This window comes from Lentinus tigrinus (genome assembly GCF_003813185.1).
Source record: "Lentinus tigrinus ALCF2SS1-7 unplaced genomic scaffold L226scaffold_57, whole genome shotgun sequence".
Taxonomy (NCBI): domain Eukaryota; kingdom Fungi; phylum Basidiomycota; class Agaricomycetes; order Polyporales; family Polyporaceae; genus Lentinus; species Lentinus tigrinus.
In genome coordinates, this window is record NW_027137966.1 from 62,571 (window position 1) to 80,753 (window position 18,183).

The 18,183-nt window shown below is 55.7% G+C and overlaps 4 protein-coding genes across 4 annotated transcripts; 1 reads left to right on the forward strand and 3 right to left on the reverse strand.

Moving 5' to 3' along the window:
- Positions 1-613: 613 nt before the first annotated feature.
- Positions 614-4,721, reverse strand: L226DRAFT_495343 (uncharacterized protein). Its single transcript, XM_067677514.1, has 6 exons — positions 4,656-4,721; positions 4,514-4,601; positions 4,120-4,426; positions 2,376-4,068; positions 2,136-2,320; positions 614-2,078 (listed from the first exon to the last, which is right to left on the reverse strand). Exons 3-6 carry the CDS (start codon positions 4,348-4,350, stop codon positions 729-731), a joined length of 3,459 nt encoding a protein of 1,152 aa, XP_067529282.1. The 5' UTR covers positions 4,351-4,426; positions 4,514-4,601; positions 4,656-4,721; the 3' UTR covers positions 614-728.
- On the reverse strand, positions 4,696-8,893 carry L226DRAFT_563772 (uncharacterized protein; the record flags this gene model as incomplete). Its single annotated transcript, XM_067683578.1, has 11 exons — positions 8,721-8,893; positions 8,588-8,660; positions 8,244-8,508; positions 6,627-8,190; positions 6,389-6,573; positions 5,290-6,331; positions 5,080-5,234; positions 4,998-5,033; positions 4,891-4,939; positions 4,825-4,857; positions 4,696-4,778 (listed from the first exon to the last, which is right to left on the reverse strand). The coding sequence occupies exons 3-11, from the start codon at positions 8,463-8,465 to the stop codon at positions 4,696-4,698; spliced, it is 3,369 nt and encodes a 1,122-aa protein (XP_067529283.1). The 5' UTR covers positions 8,466-8,508; positions 8,588-8,660; positions 8,721-8,893.
- A 1,362-nt stretch (positions 8,894-10,255) lies between these two features.
- Positions 10,256-12,560, reverse strand: L226DRAFT_472937 (uncharacterized protein; the record flags this gene model as incomplete). The annotated part of the gene is made up of 3 exons (XM_067676496.1): positions 10,256-10,854; positions 10,913-11,171; positions 11,472-12,560. Coding segments are annotated over 3 exons (1,947 nt in total), but the record flags the coding sequence as incomplete, so codon positions are not given.
- Positions 12,561-14,669: 2,109 nt separating this feature from the next.
- L226DRAFT_617355 (uncharacterized protein) lies at positions 14,670-17,864 on the forward strand (the record flags this gene model as incomplete). The annotated part of the gene is made up of 4 exons (XM_067687021.1): positions 14,670-14,873; positions 14,939-16,343; positions 16,400-16,587; positions 16,638-17,864. 4 exons carry the CDS (start codon positions 14,670-14,672, stop codon positions 17,862-17,864), a joined length of 3,024 nt encoding a protein of 1,007 aa, XP_067529285.1.
- Positions 17,865-18,183: the final 319 nt, after the last annotated feature.

The following is an 18,183-nucleotide window of genomic DNA, read 5'->3' on the forward strand; positions in this document are numbered from 1 at the left end:
TCTATGAGCGAAGCAAACACGAGCACTTCACTATCAATCCTGGGTACGGACCGTATCCAGCAACGATCGCGATCGTTGCAACTCCCTACTACGCTGCGAGCCTTCTCGACAAATGCAAACGCGAGTGTGAAGGCAAACTCGCGACGGGCCTAGCAGTAAGCTCTGAAAACGAGTTCGAGCAGTACTCGGGAGGATGAGGTACGCGCATCCTGGTACCACATAAGTACATAACGTACTTACCATGCGATGCGATGCATTGTTCTTTGTCGCTTGGGCTCATCGGCGTCAGATAGTAAGTACTTGATCTACTCGAGTACATCGCCTACTCGTTCTTCTCTTTGTCTTAGACAAAATTTGCTATGCACAGAGTAGATTGCTGTTCCCGCTGTTCCCAGAGATCCATGTTACAGAGAGAAAGGGAGGAGCAGGGGAGAAGATTAGAGAGACACGCGTCAAGCGCCATCGCAGTGCATCAGTCACTGTCACGTATTGATGGAAGCGCTGAAGGTTGGGCATGCTGGCCAGGCATGCAGCTTCTGTGCATGTCGGGTTTATCCTGGCTCATCTCATACCTCAATGGATTCCGAGGTCTTACGGTTCAAAACACACGCATGGGGACATAGTCACATAGATTTGCATACTTCGAGACGTACATTGCGCATAACCATACTAGCAGAGAGATACAACAGGAGAGTCATACGGCGGATTCAGGGGCGAAGACGACAATACTACGAACGGCGAGTGCGACGACTAGCGCCTGCGACTGCACTCGCCGTGCTCTCACTGCGTCGCCGTGTCCGCGGCTTGCTTGCAGGCTGGGTGCGCTCAGCAGCTGCAGCGCGAGTCCTACCGCCCCGCCGCGTGGTGGGCGCACTGGCACCCTGCCGGTCGCCAATGGTGTTGTTGTTGGGCAGCTTGCCGCTCTTGCTCCGAGTGACGCGCGTAGACTGCGCGACCGTCGTAGCTTTCCTGATTGCAGGGCCTGCTGCTGCTGGAGGGGGAGCCCCCGCCGCCGCGACGTTGGCTGCGCTGCGACTGCGGGTAACGCGTCTCGTCGAAGACTCCGCGACCGGAGGTTCATTGGACTCCTTCACGACGGGATCCCTACGACGTCTCTTGGTAGGCCTCCCAAGGGATGGGTCGGGAACGGCAGACGCATCTTGAGCCTCGGTCGGCAGCGCTGAGTCACGGACAACCTGGGGTGTGTCTGGATGGATGGGATGAGGATCTATGATGGGTGCGGCAGAGACAGGGGAGCGAGAGTCGTGTCTTCCATCGACCTCGTCCATCGCAACGTCCTGAGGATTCTTGGGATCGGCGACTTCGGCCTCATTCATGGGTGCGTTTCCGGAGTCATTGACATGAGCCGTACCGCGTGCTTGAGGAGGGGCCTGCGGAACAGGATAGATCTCATTCTGTCGGTCGGGAATGACGTCGTCCTTTGGCCAGACATTCTCCTTCGAAGTGACATAATTGTAGAAGATCGTCGCTATCAACGCGTGGTCGTGGAGCCTCTCCGCGGTGTCATACATCTTCTGCGTGGGTTCCGATACAGGTTGGGCTCTCTCAACCTTGGGTTCCGGTACGTCGCCGTAGAGCTCTTCAGGGGGCTTCATGTCATTGTAGCTACGGTCTTCCTCCATAACTGGCGTCATAGGACGCCCGGGAGTAGGAGTTCCTTCCCGCACGCTCTTCGATTCGGACTGCTGCTTCCAATCAAGAACGGTGTAGCGAGAGTGGAAGATAGTGAGGAGATCGGAGATGAGCTTGTTGATAGGATGGTCCTTTCCGAGCCTCCCGTCTGGTGTGGAGAAGGTGACGGTCTCACGTGCCATAGTGAGGGTGCACTTGGCGATGGATTCCTCTTTGTTGTGCGGACAACTCGCTTGTATCTTCTTGTTGACCGTGTAGCCGGAGAAATACGATTCCAGGAAGTGGAGTACTGACTCAATGTCGGATCGCATGCGCCGTACCACAGCGTAGATGAGAACGTGCAAGAAGGCCTCGAGCTCGTCCGCGATGGCCGTTGGCATGCCCGGGTTCGACAGGAGGAAAGCGGACATGAAATGCCAAGTGCCCTTTGAGTGCCACCGTGAGAAACGAGCAATTGGAAGGCTACGCAAGGGAAAACATACCGTTCGTTGGGGCTGCATTGCCACCGTCTTACTGGCATGCTTAGCAAGCTCCCAGTCGGCCAGCAGCCCTTGCCAACATATGCGGTACTTGCCATCAACCTTCAGGACGTAGGGGTAGATGAGGAGATTTCCCGCGCTGACGTCCCGGTGCATGTACTTGCATCTGGTCCATGCCATTGAATGAGCTATTGGAACACGTCAGCAGGCAAAATCAAGCCATTCATGTCACTGACCACATACCAATAATGCACCCATAGAGAATCCTCACCAGCTGTTTGCTGCTGGTGAAAGCGGTTAGGGGAAGGCAGACCTCCTTCACAATCAACCGAGAATGGACCATGTGCCGCAAGCCCGTGCCTTGATGTCCCGCGATCATGGCAGCGAACTTCCTCTTGACCCCGCGGGCCGTGCTTGGTGGTACAGCCTTCGTAGTTGCCGTCGAGGTGTCAGGGAAAGCGGGTAGATTAGGCTCCGAGTCCGCTTCCAACTCAGGCGCAACCTTCGAAACCTGGTTGAGTAACGGAGCGGAAAGGGCCGTCTTCGCTGGTGTCTTCGGCGCCGTCTTGCCGTTCACCGTCCAGTTCTCGTGGCGGAATGGGAGCCTGACCAGATAGGGCGGGAGATTGGGATCGACGTGCTGGTCGCCATAAGCGGGATGGTATCTGGCATTCTCCGTCTCCTGCAAGCGCGGTTCCAGCCTACGCTCAACAACCTCGTCCTTTGTTCCGCGACCCTCGCCGCGGTCATTGGACTCCCCGTCGCCTCCCTCGACCACGGAGTCGTGGTGCGCCTCGGCCTCGGTTGTGCTATGGGAGACGTTGCCTGGATTGGCCTGGGTGTCCTTCGAGTCGTGTGAGCCATCTTTGTCGCTGCGATCGATTTCTGGCTCATCGTAGACATCGCCGTATCGAACCACGGTCGGAACATTCGTAACGCCCTCCTGGTTGAGTTTGGACAGCATGGCACCTTCCGATTCCACACCGACGTAGTACGCCCGCCATGAGTCCTTCAGGAACACGAAACGCTGCGTCTCCCATTCGAGAGCGACGTAGCCACGAGTCCCGCGACCAACCATGCCAGACCCAATGAAGATATGCTTCCCGACGAGATAGTTGTAACCTTCGACGACGAGGCAATACCGAGGGAAGCCGGGAACGAGGGAGTCCCGGAACAACTTGCGGACGTGGGAGAGGACGGGGACGACGGGTGGAGGAGTAGCATGGCCCGAGCAGGAGCAGGTAGGATCATGATGTAAGTTGGTGTCGTCCTCGCCTGACAACGATCCATAGGTCGCTGTTTCTTCCGGTTTGGCGAAGACGTCGTGGACGTCGCCCTCGATCACGCCCTCGGTGTAATCAAGGTCGTTCCCGGAAGGGTTGCCAAGTAGGTCCATGCGCTCCCAACCGCAAGAGCCCTCGAGAAGGCGAGTGGCCGTCGTATCCAGACCTTGATTCGCACGGCTGAGCTTAGAGAAAGCGTACGTCACCTCGAGAAGAGCCTCTGTACCCTCGACAGTGTTGACGTAGTTCACGGCCTCCGTGACAGCGACTCCGGATCGGTCCCAGCACATGACACGGAATTTGTTGCCCATCACGATGAGGAAGAAGACGGAGGATCGATGCTGGTAGGAGAAGACGCGTTCTGCGTATGCCATGATTTGCCCGCGCACTGCTCTACGAGTCTTCGCTGTTGCGTCGGGGCCGTCTTCATTGTGGTCGTCAAAGGGGTCCTTAGCGGTGTCGCCTTTTTTGAACTCGACAAGGAACTTCATGTCGGCCCAGTTAGGGTAGTCTGAGGTGATGGCGTCTTTGTCGGAATCATGAACGAAGGAGCCATCGATCTTATCACGCGCTGGGTCGTTAGGATCGTGATGCTCGTCAGAGATGTGGAGGAAGTGATTGGGGACGAAGTGATGCAAGGCGTCGACGGTCTCCTGTCGTCGCTAGTGAGCATCCGGATGTATCACGAGAGGACAACCACGCACCCATGCATCCGAGATCACCTTCTCAGTTGGGTTGGGCCAAGGGTTCTTCTTCTTGGCCTCCTTCGGCAGGGTACCGAATGCGTTGTTGAACTCCCACCACACCCTCTCAGCATAGTCGCGCCCATGTCCGTGTTTCTCATCCTTGGAAAAGCCTTTGGCAGCGTTGTGGAGCTTCTCTTCGTGGAACTGGGAGAGGCGCATGAGTACGGTGGTTTTGGGGCAGTCCTTCATCGCGTTGTTTCGCTTCTCCGGGGCCGGAGGCCGGATGTCGGTGTCAGGGTTGCGGGAAGGATCGCGAGTTTTGTGTCTGTCGACATTGATGGGAGAAGTGTCGAGGGTGGGATCCTCAGCATTAGGCTGTTCGCTCATGGTGGTGGGGGGAGAGAGCACGAACCTTTAGCGCGCGGGCACGCGTTTTGTCCTGTCAGGCGGCTGTGGTTACGGGGGGCTGGACCCTGAAACGGTGGCGCACGAGGCCTGGGCTGATCACGCTGATGAGTCGATGCTGACCACTGGTCATCGATAGCGGATCGCACCCGATTATTCTGACAATAAGATCGTTTTTTGAGGCCGCTATTATGCGATATGCAAGTGGTCCTTGCTGGGGCCGGCAGGAGTTTTAAGGGGTCGGGATTGGCTGCTGGTGTGCTTTTTGTTCGCTGTGTCAGTAGAAATACTAAGCAACCGTCAATTTACGACGCTTACAGCTCGCTGTCGCGATGTTTTGTTTCGACGATACTGGAGGTCGGGAGGAAGGAGTGAGCCGCTCACCGCGCAACTGTGACTTGTCACCAGCGCTTACTCTGGCATCAAGCGCCATCTGCTGGGGGGGGAACAACAGCAGAGACCATGGCAGAGAGAGAGATGTTCTGACACACATGACTGACAGTATTCATGCACAAAATTTTAGAAAGCTATATAGCTCAGGGTTCAATTTCCTCATCACGCCAGCCAACGCACGATACTACTAGGCGGTACCTCATCGGCCCCTGCGACGAGAGCGACTAGCCGCACCCTTCCCCTTCGTATCCATGCTGCCACCCTGACCTTCAATACCATGTCGAGGGCCGGCTCGAGACGAAGCACGAGTACGCCGGCGAGTCCCTCCGCTGACACTGGCCGTTCGCGAGACCGTATTCAACGGTCTAGTGCCGCGACTTGAGGACGCACCAGCAGGTTGACCGCCCCGAGTCGGGAGCACACCGCTCTTGCTGCGAGTAATACGAGTCGTCGGAAATTCCTGAGCCACAATAGTGTTCTGCACTGTAACGGAGTTGGCAGCGCTGCGGCTTCGAGTTACGCGGTCAGTCGACGGTCCTGCTACGGGCGGATCCAACCTAGGCCCGGGAGCAGCCAAAAGCTGCGCGACAGGATCTTTGCGACGCCTCTTCGTAGGCCTGGCCACGGGTGCATCAGCGGCGGGTGTCGAGACATCGATCTCCGGAATGGGCGCATCGGTTTCTGCGTTGACAACCCCGGGCTTAGATTTTTCGGCGGTTCCAGCGACGCGGCCGATGGCTTGCGTAGCTTGGAGGGCCTTCCGCGAAAAGACGGTGCTGTCGAGGCGATCTGGGATCACGTCGTCTTCTTTACGCCATCCCATTTTGTGGAGGAAAGTATAGAAGATGCCCCGAACCACGGCATGTGTTAATGATTTCGCGTTGTCGATGTCCTTCTGCGACGGACGCGAGAGTTCGGACTCGACTGGCTCCTTTTGAAGCTGTAACGCTTCCATGGAAGGCAGGTCCTCAGGGGGCTCTTCAGTGTCCGAGTCGTCTTCCATGATGGTGTTGAGCTGCGTCTTCTGAGGCTTACGCTGAGGCGTGCAAGGCTCCTGCCCTTGAAACTCTAAGACGACGTAGCGTGCGTGGAATCTTCGAAAAAGCTCGGCGATCAACCGGTTGACGTGGTGCTCCTTCGTCACTGTCCCTTCCGGGTTGGAGAACACGACTGCACGCTCGGCTGACTGCAGAGTAGCGCTTTTGACGACAGAGAGTTTCTTTGAGGATGGACATGTTGGGGCTGAGGTGTCATCCAAATCGTATCCGGCGAAGTACGTGTTCATGAAGCCTGTGATCTTGTTCAAGTTGCTGTTCAGCCGACAGACGGCGCCATACACATAGACGTGAAGGAAGGCCTCCAGTTCGTCAGGGATTGTGGTCGGAGATGCAGGGTGGGCGAGGAGATAAGCCGACATGAAGTGCCATGTACCCTGCTATACGATGAGCGATGCGTTGAATGCAAGATCCAAGACCCCAAATACACATACCGTGCGTTGCGGCTGGATGGCTGTATGTTTTTCTTTGTGCTTCGCAAGCTCCCAGTCAGCCAGGATACCACACCAACAGAGGACCCCTTTTCCATTGCGGCATTTGACGACAGGATATATCAGGATGTTGCCGGCGCTGACGTCTCGGTGCATGTACCCGCACAATTTGTAGGCCTCTGCATGAGCTGACTCGAGATGTCGGAACGCTACCAGCACAGAAAAAGCGTGACTAACATACCGCAAATGCACTCATATATAATCTTGGTGAACTGGAAGCTACTGGTGAACTCGGTCATCGGCAGGCACACTTCTCGCACCACCATCCGCGAGTGCACCATGTGACGCAAGCCCTCTCCTTGTATCCACTGATCCTCATGTTCCACTTCCTCTGCAGACCGCTTGATTCCTCCAGAGCTGCGGGACGAGAGAGGCTTCCTGACGTTCTTCGAGGGTCCAGCAAGAAGTTCAGGCATGGTGACAGCCTGAATGGGATTTGAATATGGATTGGGTATCGCTTTCGCGGATGCATGACAAGACTCCCAGGTCACAGCGAGGTTCTCGTAGATGTCAGATGGGTCCTGGTCGTCGGCATCCACGGACTGCAGCAACTGCTGGAGTATGGCCTCCTCTCCATGAAGGGGGGTGAACATCGGAGAGCTATGGTCGACGACCTTCACGCGTGTGACCGGAGAGTAATGGGAAGTCTCGGTCTCCTGCTCTAGACGATCGCCTGTGGTGTAGCGGACGTCTTCGTACTGGAGCACTGTCGGGACGTTCGGGATATTCTTGTCGTTCAGCGAGGAAAGCACCGCGCCTTCCTGCTCGAGGCCCTCATAGTAGGGTCGCCACGAATCCTTGAGGAAGACGAAGCGCTGGGTCTCCCACTCGAGCGCAACGTACCCGCGCGTCCCGCGGCCGACCAAGCCGGATGCGATGAAGATGTGCTTGCCGACGAGGTAGTGACGATCGTCGATCTTGATCATGTAGCGCGGGTATCCAGACGCGAGCGACAGCTTGAACAGAGTGCGGACAAAGGAGAGGACGGGAATGACAGGCGGTGAAGCGTGATGGGATGCGGCATGGTTTTCGCAGATGTGGGATGGATCGAGGTGGAGAAGGGCGTGACCATCCTCACTGGAGAGGGCGCCGAAGGACGTCGCGATATCTGCGTCGGTGAAGACCTTGTGGAGGCAGGAGAGGTCGTCGAACTTGCACTCACGATAGTCGAGGTCGTCGGAGCACGAAAGCGTGAGCAGATCCATGCGCTGGTACCCGCAAGAGTGAGGCACGAGCATCGTGACGTTGAGATCAAAGCCTTGCTGTTCCAGACTCATCTTCGAGAAGGCGTATGTCACCTTGAGCAGCGCCTTCGTGCCAGAGATGGTGCTGACATAGTTGATGGCCTCGGTCACGATCACGCCGGATCGATCCCAGCGCATAACCCGGAAAGTGTCGCCGTTGACGAGGAGCAGGTATACGGCAACACGATGCTGACAGGAGAAGAGACGTTCGCCGTATGACATGAGTTGATCACGAGCAGCAGCTCGAGACTCTGCGGTCGCATCAGGGTCGTGGCCAAGTGTGTTGTCGAAGGGATCGTTAGCGGTACTGCCGCGCTTGAACTCTATTAGGATCCCGATGTAAGGCCAGTTGGGCTTGCTGGAGACGATCATCTTCCGATGCTTGTTCGAGATGAAGGAGGCGTCAACTTTGTACTTGGAGTCGTCGTTCGTGTCAGGCTTCTCTTCCGACAGGTTGAGAAAGTATTTGGGGCACAGCTGATGCCGCCAATCGACTGCGCTCTGTGGCGTCGGTGGTTCAGACAATGAGGTGGTTGTGAATGCGACGAACGTACCCAGGCTGCTGACACGTCCTTCTCCAACGGCATGCTCCTCTGTTGACCAACGGGGCCAGTGGCTTGTGCAATCTTGCCTAGCTTGGCTTGGAATGAGTGCCATACCGACGGGGCGTGCTTGTGGTTGATGACCTGGTCGAAGTCGGCGGCGAGATCGTAGAGGCAAGCGTGGTGGAACTGAGACAGATGCATGAGGATGGTGTTTCCCGGGCAGTCCTTCATCGCGTTGTCCCACTTTTCGTCGGCCTTGAGCTGAATGTTGGTGCTGGAGTTACGATGTAAATCGGTGATGTTTCCTGGTGAGGATTAACAATGCTGTCGCAATAAATTGGTATCCTTCGTACCTTGAGACGCGCCAGCTTGCGGAAGTCGTACTTTCGAACGGTGGTTTGGACGGTCCCAGGGCGGGAGGAGCTACTAGGGATGAGACACTTGAGTCATCGGCTCCGCTGGCTTCCTCGAGTAGAAGCAACTCACAAAATGCGTTCCAAGAACGGCGTACTTTTCTTCTGTTCTCCCGTGTCCCTAACTCAATGTCGTGTTCCGGAGCTTCGGTCGATGTTTTGCCTTTGTCTCTGGCCCACCTGTGAGCAGGTTCTCATTCACGAATCAACTACCACAGACCGTTACACTCGCAGGTAAAGTCTGTGTGGTTCTACCAGATGCGAGAGGGGAGGGGTTGGTGATTGACGCGACGCGCGGGCATCGCGTCGTGTCGAACTACGGAACATGAGGTCAGAGTCACATCAGTCACTGTCACGTAATTGATGGAAGCGCCCGAGTCGGGTAAGGCCAACTTGAAGCACGCAGTCTCTGTGCATGTCTTGGGTTCATCCTGGTTCATCTAATGCCTCAGTGGCATCCAAGCTCTTATGGCTCAAACCACGCAATTCATGGCGTGGGTACATATTGACATACGTTCGCATACTTCGAGACGTACATAGTGCATAACCATAGTCGGATATTTACAACAAGAGTGGCATGGTAGGGAACAACTTGAATTCAGGGGGCTCGGGAAGACAACAATACTACGAACGGCGAGTGCGATCGCTTGCCGTACCGCGTCGCCGTGTCCGCGGCTTGTTTGCAGGCTGGGTGCGCTCAGCAGCTGCAGCGCGAGTCCTGCCGCCCCGCCGCGTGGTAGGCGCACTGGCACCCGGCCGGTCGCCAACGGTGTTGTTGTTGGGCAGCCTGCCGCTCTTGCTCCGAGTGACTCGCGTAGACTGCGCAACTGTCGCAGCCTTTCGGGTCGAAGGGCCTGCTGCAGCTTGAGGGGGGGCAGCGACCGCCACTGCTGCGACGTTGGCAGCGCTGCGACTCCGGGTGACGCGCCGGGTGGGGAGTTCCGGGTTCGAAGCATCATCCTGAGGAAGCATGTTGGCCTCGGCTTCCAGCACCACTGGATCCTTGCGACGTCGCTTCCTGGGTCTCTCGAGCGGCACATCGGGTTCATCGCGTCCAGTCTTGCGTGCCGTTATCACGTCGAAGTCCTCCGAGTTCGCCTCGGGTGAGGCAGCGGGGAGGGATGGAGGATCGGCCCCGGGTACATCGGGTACGTCAGCAACGAACGAGCCACCCTCGAGTTTCTCGGCCTCTCCAGCATCGCAGGTATGAACGTCTTCCGGCTCGTCCGCCTCAGGGATTGGAGATACGGCGCGCTTGCTTGCGGCGGCAGCGGCAACAGGGGCTTGTTGGCGGGCCTTCTCAGCCTTGGGCTCAGCCTGTCGGTCGGGGATGACATCGTCGCTGGGCCACTCGTCGTCCATCGAGTAGGCAAACTCATGAAAGAGGTGCGCGATGCTGTCGTGGTCCGCCAATGCTTCCACATTGTCATACATCTCCGGGGTCGGGGGATGGACTGGACCAGGGGCCTCTTTATCCTTAGACTGCTTGAGCTTTGTTGGGCCGTAGAGTCCCTTTGGCGCGGTTTTGTAGGCTGTACTCCAGAAGCCTGATGATTTGGTCCCGGAGGTGGTGGATGACGAAGAAGATTTCTTTGGGACGGTTTCCCACTTGAGAATAGCGTAGCGCGAATGGAAAATAGTGAGGAGCTTCGAGATGAGCATGTTGAGCGGGTGATCATCTTTGCCCTCTGGTGTGATGAAAACGACGGGCCGACTTGTCATCGACAACCCCTGCCCGAGAACGACGGACTCTCGTTTGGCAGACGGGCAAGCGGCCTGCCTGTGCAACGGATCGAACGAAACCCCGGCGAAATAGTCGGTGAGGAATTCGTGGATAGTGGTCAAGCTGCTTCTCACGCGCCGGATGCAGCCGTAGACGAGGACATGTAAGAAGGCCTCTAGCTCATCTGCGATGGTCGTCGGCATGGTCGGGTTGAGAAGGAGGTATGCTGACATGAAGTGCCAGGTGCCCTGAGAAAATTGTAAGCAGGCAAGCAAGAGCGTGGGAGCGGAACATACCGTGCGCTGAGGCTGCATTGCTGTCTTCTTGTCAACATGCTTCGCAAGCTCCCAGTCCGCGAGCAATCCTTTCCAGTACACTCCGTACTTGCCGTCCTCACGACGGATGACTTCGGGATAAATTAATAGATTTCCTGCACTGACGTCCCGGTGCATGTACTGGCACCGCATGTATGCGAACGCGTGAGCTGTGATAACATATAACTCAACATGCAAAGTCTGAACCATATACCGCGAAAGACTCACCAGTGATGCACTCATAGAGAATGCGAATAAATTGCTGGCTGCTTGTGAAGGCGGTAAGCGGAAGGCAGATTTCCCTCACCACCATCCGAGAGTGAATCATGTGGCGCAGGCCCTCTCCTGGCTTGCGCTTGAGTCCCGCAAGGAAAGCATCGAGCTTGCGCTTAGTGCCGCGGGCGCGAGTGGTGGTGGGTGGCGGGGTCGAAGGGACATCCGTGTCAGAAGCAAAAACTGGGAAGTCCGTTGGGGCCGATGCCCGAACCTTTAAGCCTGCAGGCCGGTCGACATCAGATGCCTGTTCCGATGTCTCCTTGTTCCCGTCAGCGATGTTGTCGGGTTTTGGCAAAGGAGCAGTCAGCGCCTTGTCCTGCTCGGGCCCTGCAGGCTGTGGCTTCGACTCTACATCCTTCACAAAGTGTTCCAGCTTCTTCTGGGGTTCTGTCGGCTCATGGACGGTCTCTTGGAACGGCGGGAGGTTCGTGTTGACTTTCTTGTCTCCCCTGTCTGGATGGAAGCGAGAGGCTTCCGTCTCCTGTCTGCGGGGTTCATCTTCGCCTTCGACTTGGTCAAAGACATCCCCGTAACGGACGACGGTCGGAACATGCACAGCACCGGCCTTGTTCAGCTTGGAGAGGATCTCACCCTCCATCTCTACGCCTTTGTAGCCAGGGCGCCAGCAGTCCTTCAAGAACACGAACCGTTGCGTCTTCCACTCGAGTGCAACGTAGCCGCGAGTGCCCCGTCCGACCATCCCGAAGCCGAGGAAGACATGCTTCGCAACTAGATACTCCTCGCCGTCCACCATGAGCCGATACCGCGGGAACCCCTCCACGAGCGAGTCGTGGAACATCTGACGGATGTGCGAAAGAACGGGGACAACGGGAAGAGGCTTCTTGTGACCGGAGCACAGGCAGGTGGGGTCGTGGTGCAGGCGCGCGTCGCTCTTGCCGGTCAGGCACCCGAACGTGGCCGCAACTTCCTCGTCGCGGAAGACCTCGTGGATGGGACCGTCGATCCAGGCTTCGGCGCTGTCGAGGTCGTGCGGAGAAGGTTGCGCGAGTAGGTCCATACGCTTCCAGCCACACGAGCCCTCCACAAGACGGGCAGAGGTCGTGTCGACGCCCCTCATCATACGACTGAGCTTGGTAAATGCGTACGTTACCTCGAGCAAGGCCTTCGTACCCTCGATGCTCCCGACGTAGTCGACAGCCTCCGACACCACCACACCAGAACGGTCCCATCGCATCACGCGGAACATGTCCGAGTTGACTAGGAGGAAGAAGATGGCGGAGCGATGCTGGTAGGAGAAGAGGCGTTCGGCGTACGACATGATCTGGCCACGTACCGCCGCCCGAGTCTTCGCCGACGCATCAGGGTCATCAAAGGAGATGTCGTTGAAGGGGTCGCTCCCTGTCCCTCCGCGCTTGAACTCGACGAGGAACTCCATGTCGGCCCAGTTGGGGTAACCTTGACGGATGGATTCGCGGTCGGACACGTGAATGAAGGAGCCGTCAATCTTGGAGAGGGACTTGTCTGTCGCGTCGTAGTGGCTGTCGGAAATGTGGAGGAAGTGGTCGGGAACAAGATGGTATTTGCTGTCAACCGCCTCCTGTTGGGTGCTAGTTAGATTTGCGTCAGTGAGAACGACCATCACCACGTACCCATGCATTCGACAATCTCTTCTCCAACACGCTCCTCCACGCCTTCTTCAGGCCATCTTGATTCGGCATAGTGCCAGCTGCAGAATGAAACGCCCACCACACCTTCTCGACGTGCTTCGCGATGTCGGACTCGTCGAAGTCGAAGGCCAGATTAAAGAGCTCTTCTTCCTGGAACTGGCGGAAGCGCATGAGGACAGTGGTTGCGGGACAGTCGCTCATCGCGTTGTCGCGGTCCTGGTCAGCGGGGGGTTGAACGTTGGTTTCTGGGTTGCGGTTTTCGTCGGCGTGTTTGTGCCTGTCGACATTGAGAGGAGTGGTGGATAGATCGTGGTTTTCAGCATCATGGTCGGGCATGGTGGTAGGGGAGAGAGGGCGCGAACCTTTAGACGCACAGGCACGCCTTTTGTCCCGTCAGGCGGCTGTGGTTACGGAGGGCTGGACCCTGAAACGGTGGCGCACGAGGCCTGGGCTAATCAGGCTGATGAGTCCGCGCTGACCGATGGTCATCGATAGCGGAGCGTACCCGATTTTTCCAACAAACGAGCTCGTTTTCGAGGCCGCTATTATGTTATAGGTAAGCTGGGGCCGGCAGGGAAGTCCAGGCTTTTTCAGGCTTGCGCCTCGCTGCTGCTGTGGTTTCTCTAGTCCCATGAGTAAGAGTACTCTTCATGTGTCAATCCGCCACGCTCACAGCTATCTGTCGCGATGTTTCGTTTGGAAGATACCAGAGGTCGAGAGGAAGGAGTGAGCCGCTCACCGCCGGCGGCAGTCGTGACTGGTCACTGCACAGGAAACCCGTCATCGTTTGCCTATTCAGGAAATGATCATGAAATGGTAAGTGAAATGTTAAGCTCTATCATCCGCCGAAAGGCTGCTGAATCTCGGGTGACTGCGCCTCTCTAGGCTAAGAAAAGGTTGCAAGAATATTTTCTTAGGCTGAGAAGGTTCAAACATATGGTTTAGCAAAGTATCTGGAAGTTTGATTTTTTCCTCTGAATTATCTACCATTTCTCGCGTGCGGAAAGGATACGTTCTTTGCAGTGCTGGCGCTTACAGTTGGTAAGCGCCGCCACTGGCGTGGTCGAAAAAGCACAAGAACCGCGACCTATGAGGTGTTTCTTAGGGAAAAAATACCCTAAAACCATGTTGAAGCCAGCGCCTACGCACTTTCATTGGGAATCGTCTGCTTTAATTACCCTCTGTCCATCCTTGTCGATGTTACGCAATACTTGTGCTACTTCAGCCATGTTGACCTGGTTTAGTTGCTCATTATCTCCTCTTGCCAACACTTATCAAGCTTCGTTAATGCTTATCCTACTTTGTTGGGCTTTGTCACAACATGTACAGGTTCCTCATCAAGGCAAACAGTCTTGTCGTTGTCAGTGCTTGTCTAAGCTTGACCAGGTTTGTCTGCTGTTGTTCATTCTTATCCAGCATTGTCACAAACTCACACCATTTGGACACATCACCTGTGGTCTGCCATTATTTAGGAAAGTCATTATTAACAGATAAAGGCCGTTAAATCCAGACAAAGCCGGATAAAGCCGGATAAAGCCGGATAAAGCCAGATAAGAGCGGATAAAAGTGGATAAAAGCGGACAAAAGTGGGCACAAGTTGATAAATGCTCCTATAAGGACTGCTTTGGGATAACAATTATCTGCAATGCACAACAATTCATGACAATCTGGGACAACTCTGAACAAAGTGGGATGAGTGAGTACTCTGAGTGTTACATTAGACACTCACACATATCATGCTCTACACGTATTTTTGTTGTAACTTATCAGGACTTATCTAGCTGTAGCTACTGACGAAGTGGGAGCAAATTCCGACAAGCAGTAACAAACCATGACAAGAGCTGGCAAAGAGGTGTGGAGAGAGACAAGATATGGTGAATGATGATAAAATGGGTCTGGCATAGACAACGCCGGACAATGTTGGGTCATTCGTGTTGAAAGGAGGTAAGAGCTGTGAAATGCCAACAAATTTTGGATTGTCGTAAATGTTGCACATTTTATTCCCATGAATCCCCTCATACGACCCAGTGAAGCTTCACACCATATCCGCAATTCCCGCTCCACAGACTCGCAAGAACCACATGGCTGATGGTATTGACTGCTCTGTCTGGATGTCCTTCGATCAGTTCATGAGGGAGCATGTGGCCGAACCCGACTTTCCCGAGCAGCAGGCTGAGGAAGTCCGTGACGCGTTCCTCAAGACGCTCAATCTCGAAGACGGAGCGGGAGGTCTGTCTGCAGAGAGGTTTCAGGGATTATTGGAAAAGAATTGGTCACAAGCTTGGGTACGTCACTCACATTCTTGCAGATAGTCGGTGGTTACACCTAACTCGGCTCCGACCTCCGACAGTATACCGTTGCCAGAGACCCTACCCTAGCCACTAAGCTGTGTCCTGGCTTCGTACTCCATCTTTCTGAAGACACGCCCTCTTCTGACGACACTGAGAGGACGCGGATCGACGGGTCGCTCATCGCCGAATGTGACAAGCAGCGCATCAAACCCAAGGAGCCGAACTGGAACCTCCAGCGGCTGCCTATCGAGTTCAAGCGCAGCGGAGCTTCCTACGATCCTTTTGACCACGACCCCGGACGCAAGCATGAATCTAGTTCCGAGAAAAGAAGGAGCGTGTACGGCCAGCTGATGACATACGCTGCGCGCGTGATCGTCAATCAACACCGGAAGCACCTATTCCTCCTCTTCATCAACGGCCCCAAGTTCCGCGTCATGTTGTTCGATCATGGCGGAGTGGCGACGTCAGAGTCTATAGACTACATCTCGACCGTCGAAGGCACTGCTGCCCTCCTTGCCTTCCTCTACGCATTCAGCAAGCTCGGCCCAGCCGGACAAGGTATCGACACAACGGTCGTTGCGCTTTCTCCCGAGTCGTGCGGCTACAAGCGCATGGACGAGCTCAAAGCCCCTCAAAAGGACGATGTCGACCATCACCCTCGTTTCGTCGCCAACCCCTCCACAATTCCTTCCTCCGTCACCGACTCTTCGAACCCCCCAGTGGTTGTGGATGCGCAGGACACCCACCTCCATCGCGATCCTACTCACGAATGCAAAGGGCTGCAGTGCCATGATGATCCTCCGGCAGTCGTCCCTGTCTTCACCTATGTACGCGATGCGTTCCGCCGATCCATCAAGCCTGGTGAGGCCCGCTATGTGGTCAAAGTCGGACAGCATCATTACCTGATAGGACGTTACACCAACGACCCTCCGGCCGGCTTGATTGGCCGCGGCACCAAGGGATACGTCGCTCTCGAGTGGGAGACACAGCGTTTCGTGTTCCTCAAGGATACGTGGAGGTCCTACTACGTCGACATAAAGCAGGAGGGCGAGATTCTTCAACAGCTCAACGATCAGGGCGTGCCTTACGTTCCGACAGTCATAGCGCACGGAGATGTTGAGGACCAGGAGACCGAAACATCGAACTACTCGCCCCTGACCGGCCACAAGAAGGTCGAGGACTGTCTTCCCTACTTAGAGGGCGTCAAGGAAAAGAAGAAGGCCATACGTCTGCAAAATGTCGTGGGCCGCATGAAACCGAACCCCAAGAACGTCGCAGGCTCTGGGGACGGCCGTGGCACGAAGCGTACCGCGGACGATCGCATTATCGAGGAGAACTCTCAACAGGGCCAGGGACTCCGTCATCTCATCCATTATCGTCTCGTTGTCAAGGAGATCTGTCTTCCTCTCACCGAATTCAAGAGCAGCCAGCAGCTGGTTAGCATCATCATGAACTGCATCGTTGGTATGTGCCAGTGAATGTATTTGCATGCAATCATGAGTCCACTGACGGGATCGCAGCACACCAGATGGCTCACAAGAAGTGCCATCTCATCCATAGGGACGTTAGCTTCGGCAACATATTGATCCAACCTCGGATGGCGGAGTCGCAGGACCACCGGTGTTGTATCGTCTGGCAGGGTCTGCTCGCGGACTGGGAACTTGCAAAGGACTTTAGGATCACGCGTGCACTTCAGCCTGAACGGACGGTAGGTTTCTTTCTCCTTTCATACCAACCTTCACTGACCGTGCGTGGCAGGGAACGTGGTACTTCATGTCGTGGTACATCCTCGCCTACGGGGACCGCCCAATCACCATCCCGGATGAGTTGGAATCCTTCGTTCACGTTCTGATATACGCGGCGGCCCGTCTTGTGGACCACAACTTCCCTGATATCCGAGGATTCATCAACGACTACTTTGATAGCTACTCGCTCACTGCTCAGAATGACTTTTCGTGCCCACTCGGGAAATGTCACTCTATCACTAACGCCAAACTCAACGACACTCGGTTCAACAACCTCGTGTTCCGCGGCGGGAGCAGCGCGCCCGGTGACCATCCCCTGAACAAGCTGGTGCACGAGCTGCTTGCCCTCATCCGCTCTCGCTATATCGTCCTCGAGTACGAGAAACGGCTCGCATCGAAGGACGAGGGGCGTCGAACAGCGTCGTCGCGGCCCTCGCCACCCGATATGCCGATCTTGTTCATAGAGACGTTCTCCGACCCCGAGTCTGATGCTGAGGAGGCCACGGAGTCCACTGTTAACGTCATGGATGTCGGCAAACCTGAAACGGCACGGGTCCCGCAGACGACCGGAGATCCCTCTCCGGAAACGCTCGCAGCTGCCAAGTCTCTTGAGAAGCATAGCACTCTTCAGAAGCTCCTCAAAAAGTACTTGACAGACCCTGACTGTCTGTGGCCCCCCAGCGACATAGTCCCCGACCGACTGAAAGAGTACATCCCACGACCGCGGAAGAGCATATCAGAAATCCATTCGGAGCCCACTCGGAAGAAAGCACGCAGCAACCCTAGGAAGGCCCCAGCGGTCGCCTCGACCTCTAAGGACCGCGTCCCGAAGACTTCCCAGTCCCGCCACCGTGTCACCCGGCAGAAGACCTCCAGCGAGTCGCTCGGTGGACAGGACGCCGACAAGGGTACCGTAACATCCAACGAACGTGCTACTAGCAGGTCCAGCGGTGCGAGCCAGCGTGTTACCCGCTCAGCTAGTCGTAACGGAAATGTCAACGGCGATCCTCGTCCCGATCGTCCTCAAGCAGGGCCTTCCAAAGCTTCAACTCGGACTCGGAGTGACTCTATTCAGCCCGGCGAGGTGGGTAGATCTCAAGGCCGCAAACGTGTGACACGCGCTGCCAGCAGCGCTGCTGGCTGCTCGTCCGGCGGTCCGACCGGTGGCTCTACTAGTATCGAGCAACCTTACACACAGAAGAAGTATGGAAAGAGACGGAATGCAGGAGGTAAGAAGTGATGAGAACGTCCCGGAAATGCTAACAGTGGAAGTTGCGTGGCAATGTCGCTTTTCATCTCTTGTGGTTTCCTGCGCCAATGTGTACTACAGACATAGGACGAATTCGATTGGCATCTGGTCTGCAGGAGTGCGACTCGCCTGAGTCAGACAAATTTTCAATTATGCCACTTCTTACACTTGTGTTACATAACAAATCACATCTCGACTTCGACCCGGATTTGAACTGCATGGTATACAGAGTCTCAGCCAGCATTACTACACTCACTGTCCGTATATGAGCCATTAAAAGCGGGTGAAATGTGTATAGGTACACTCACCC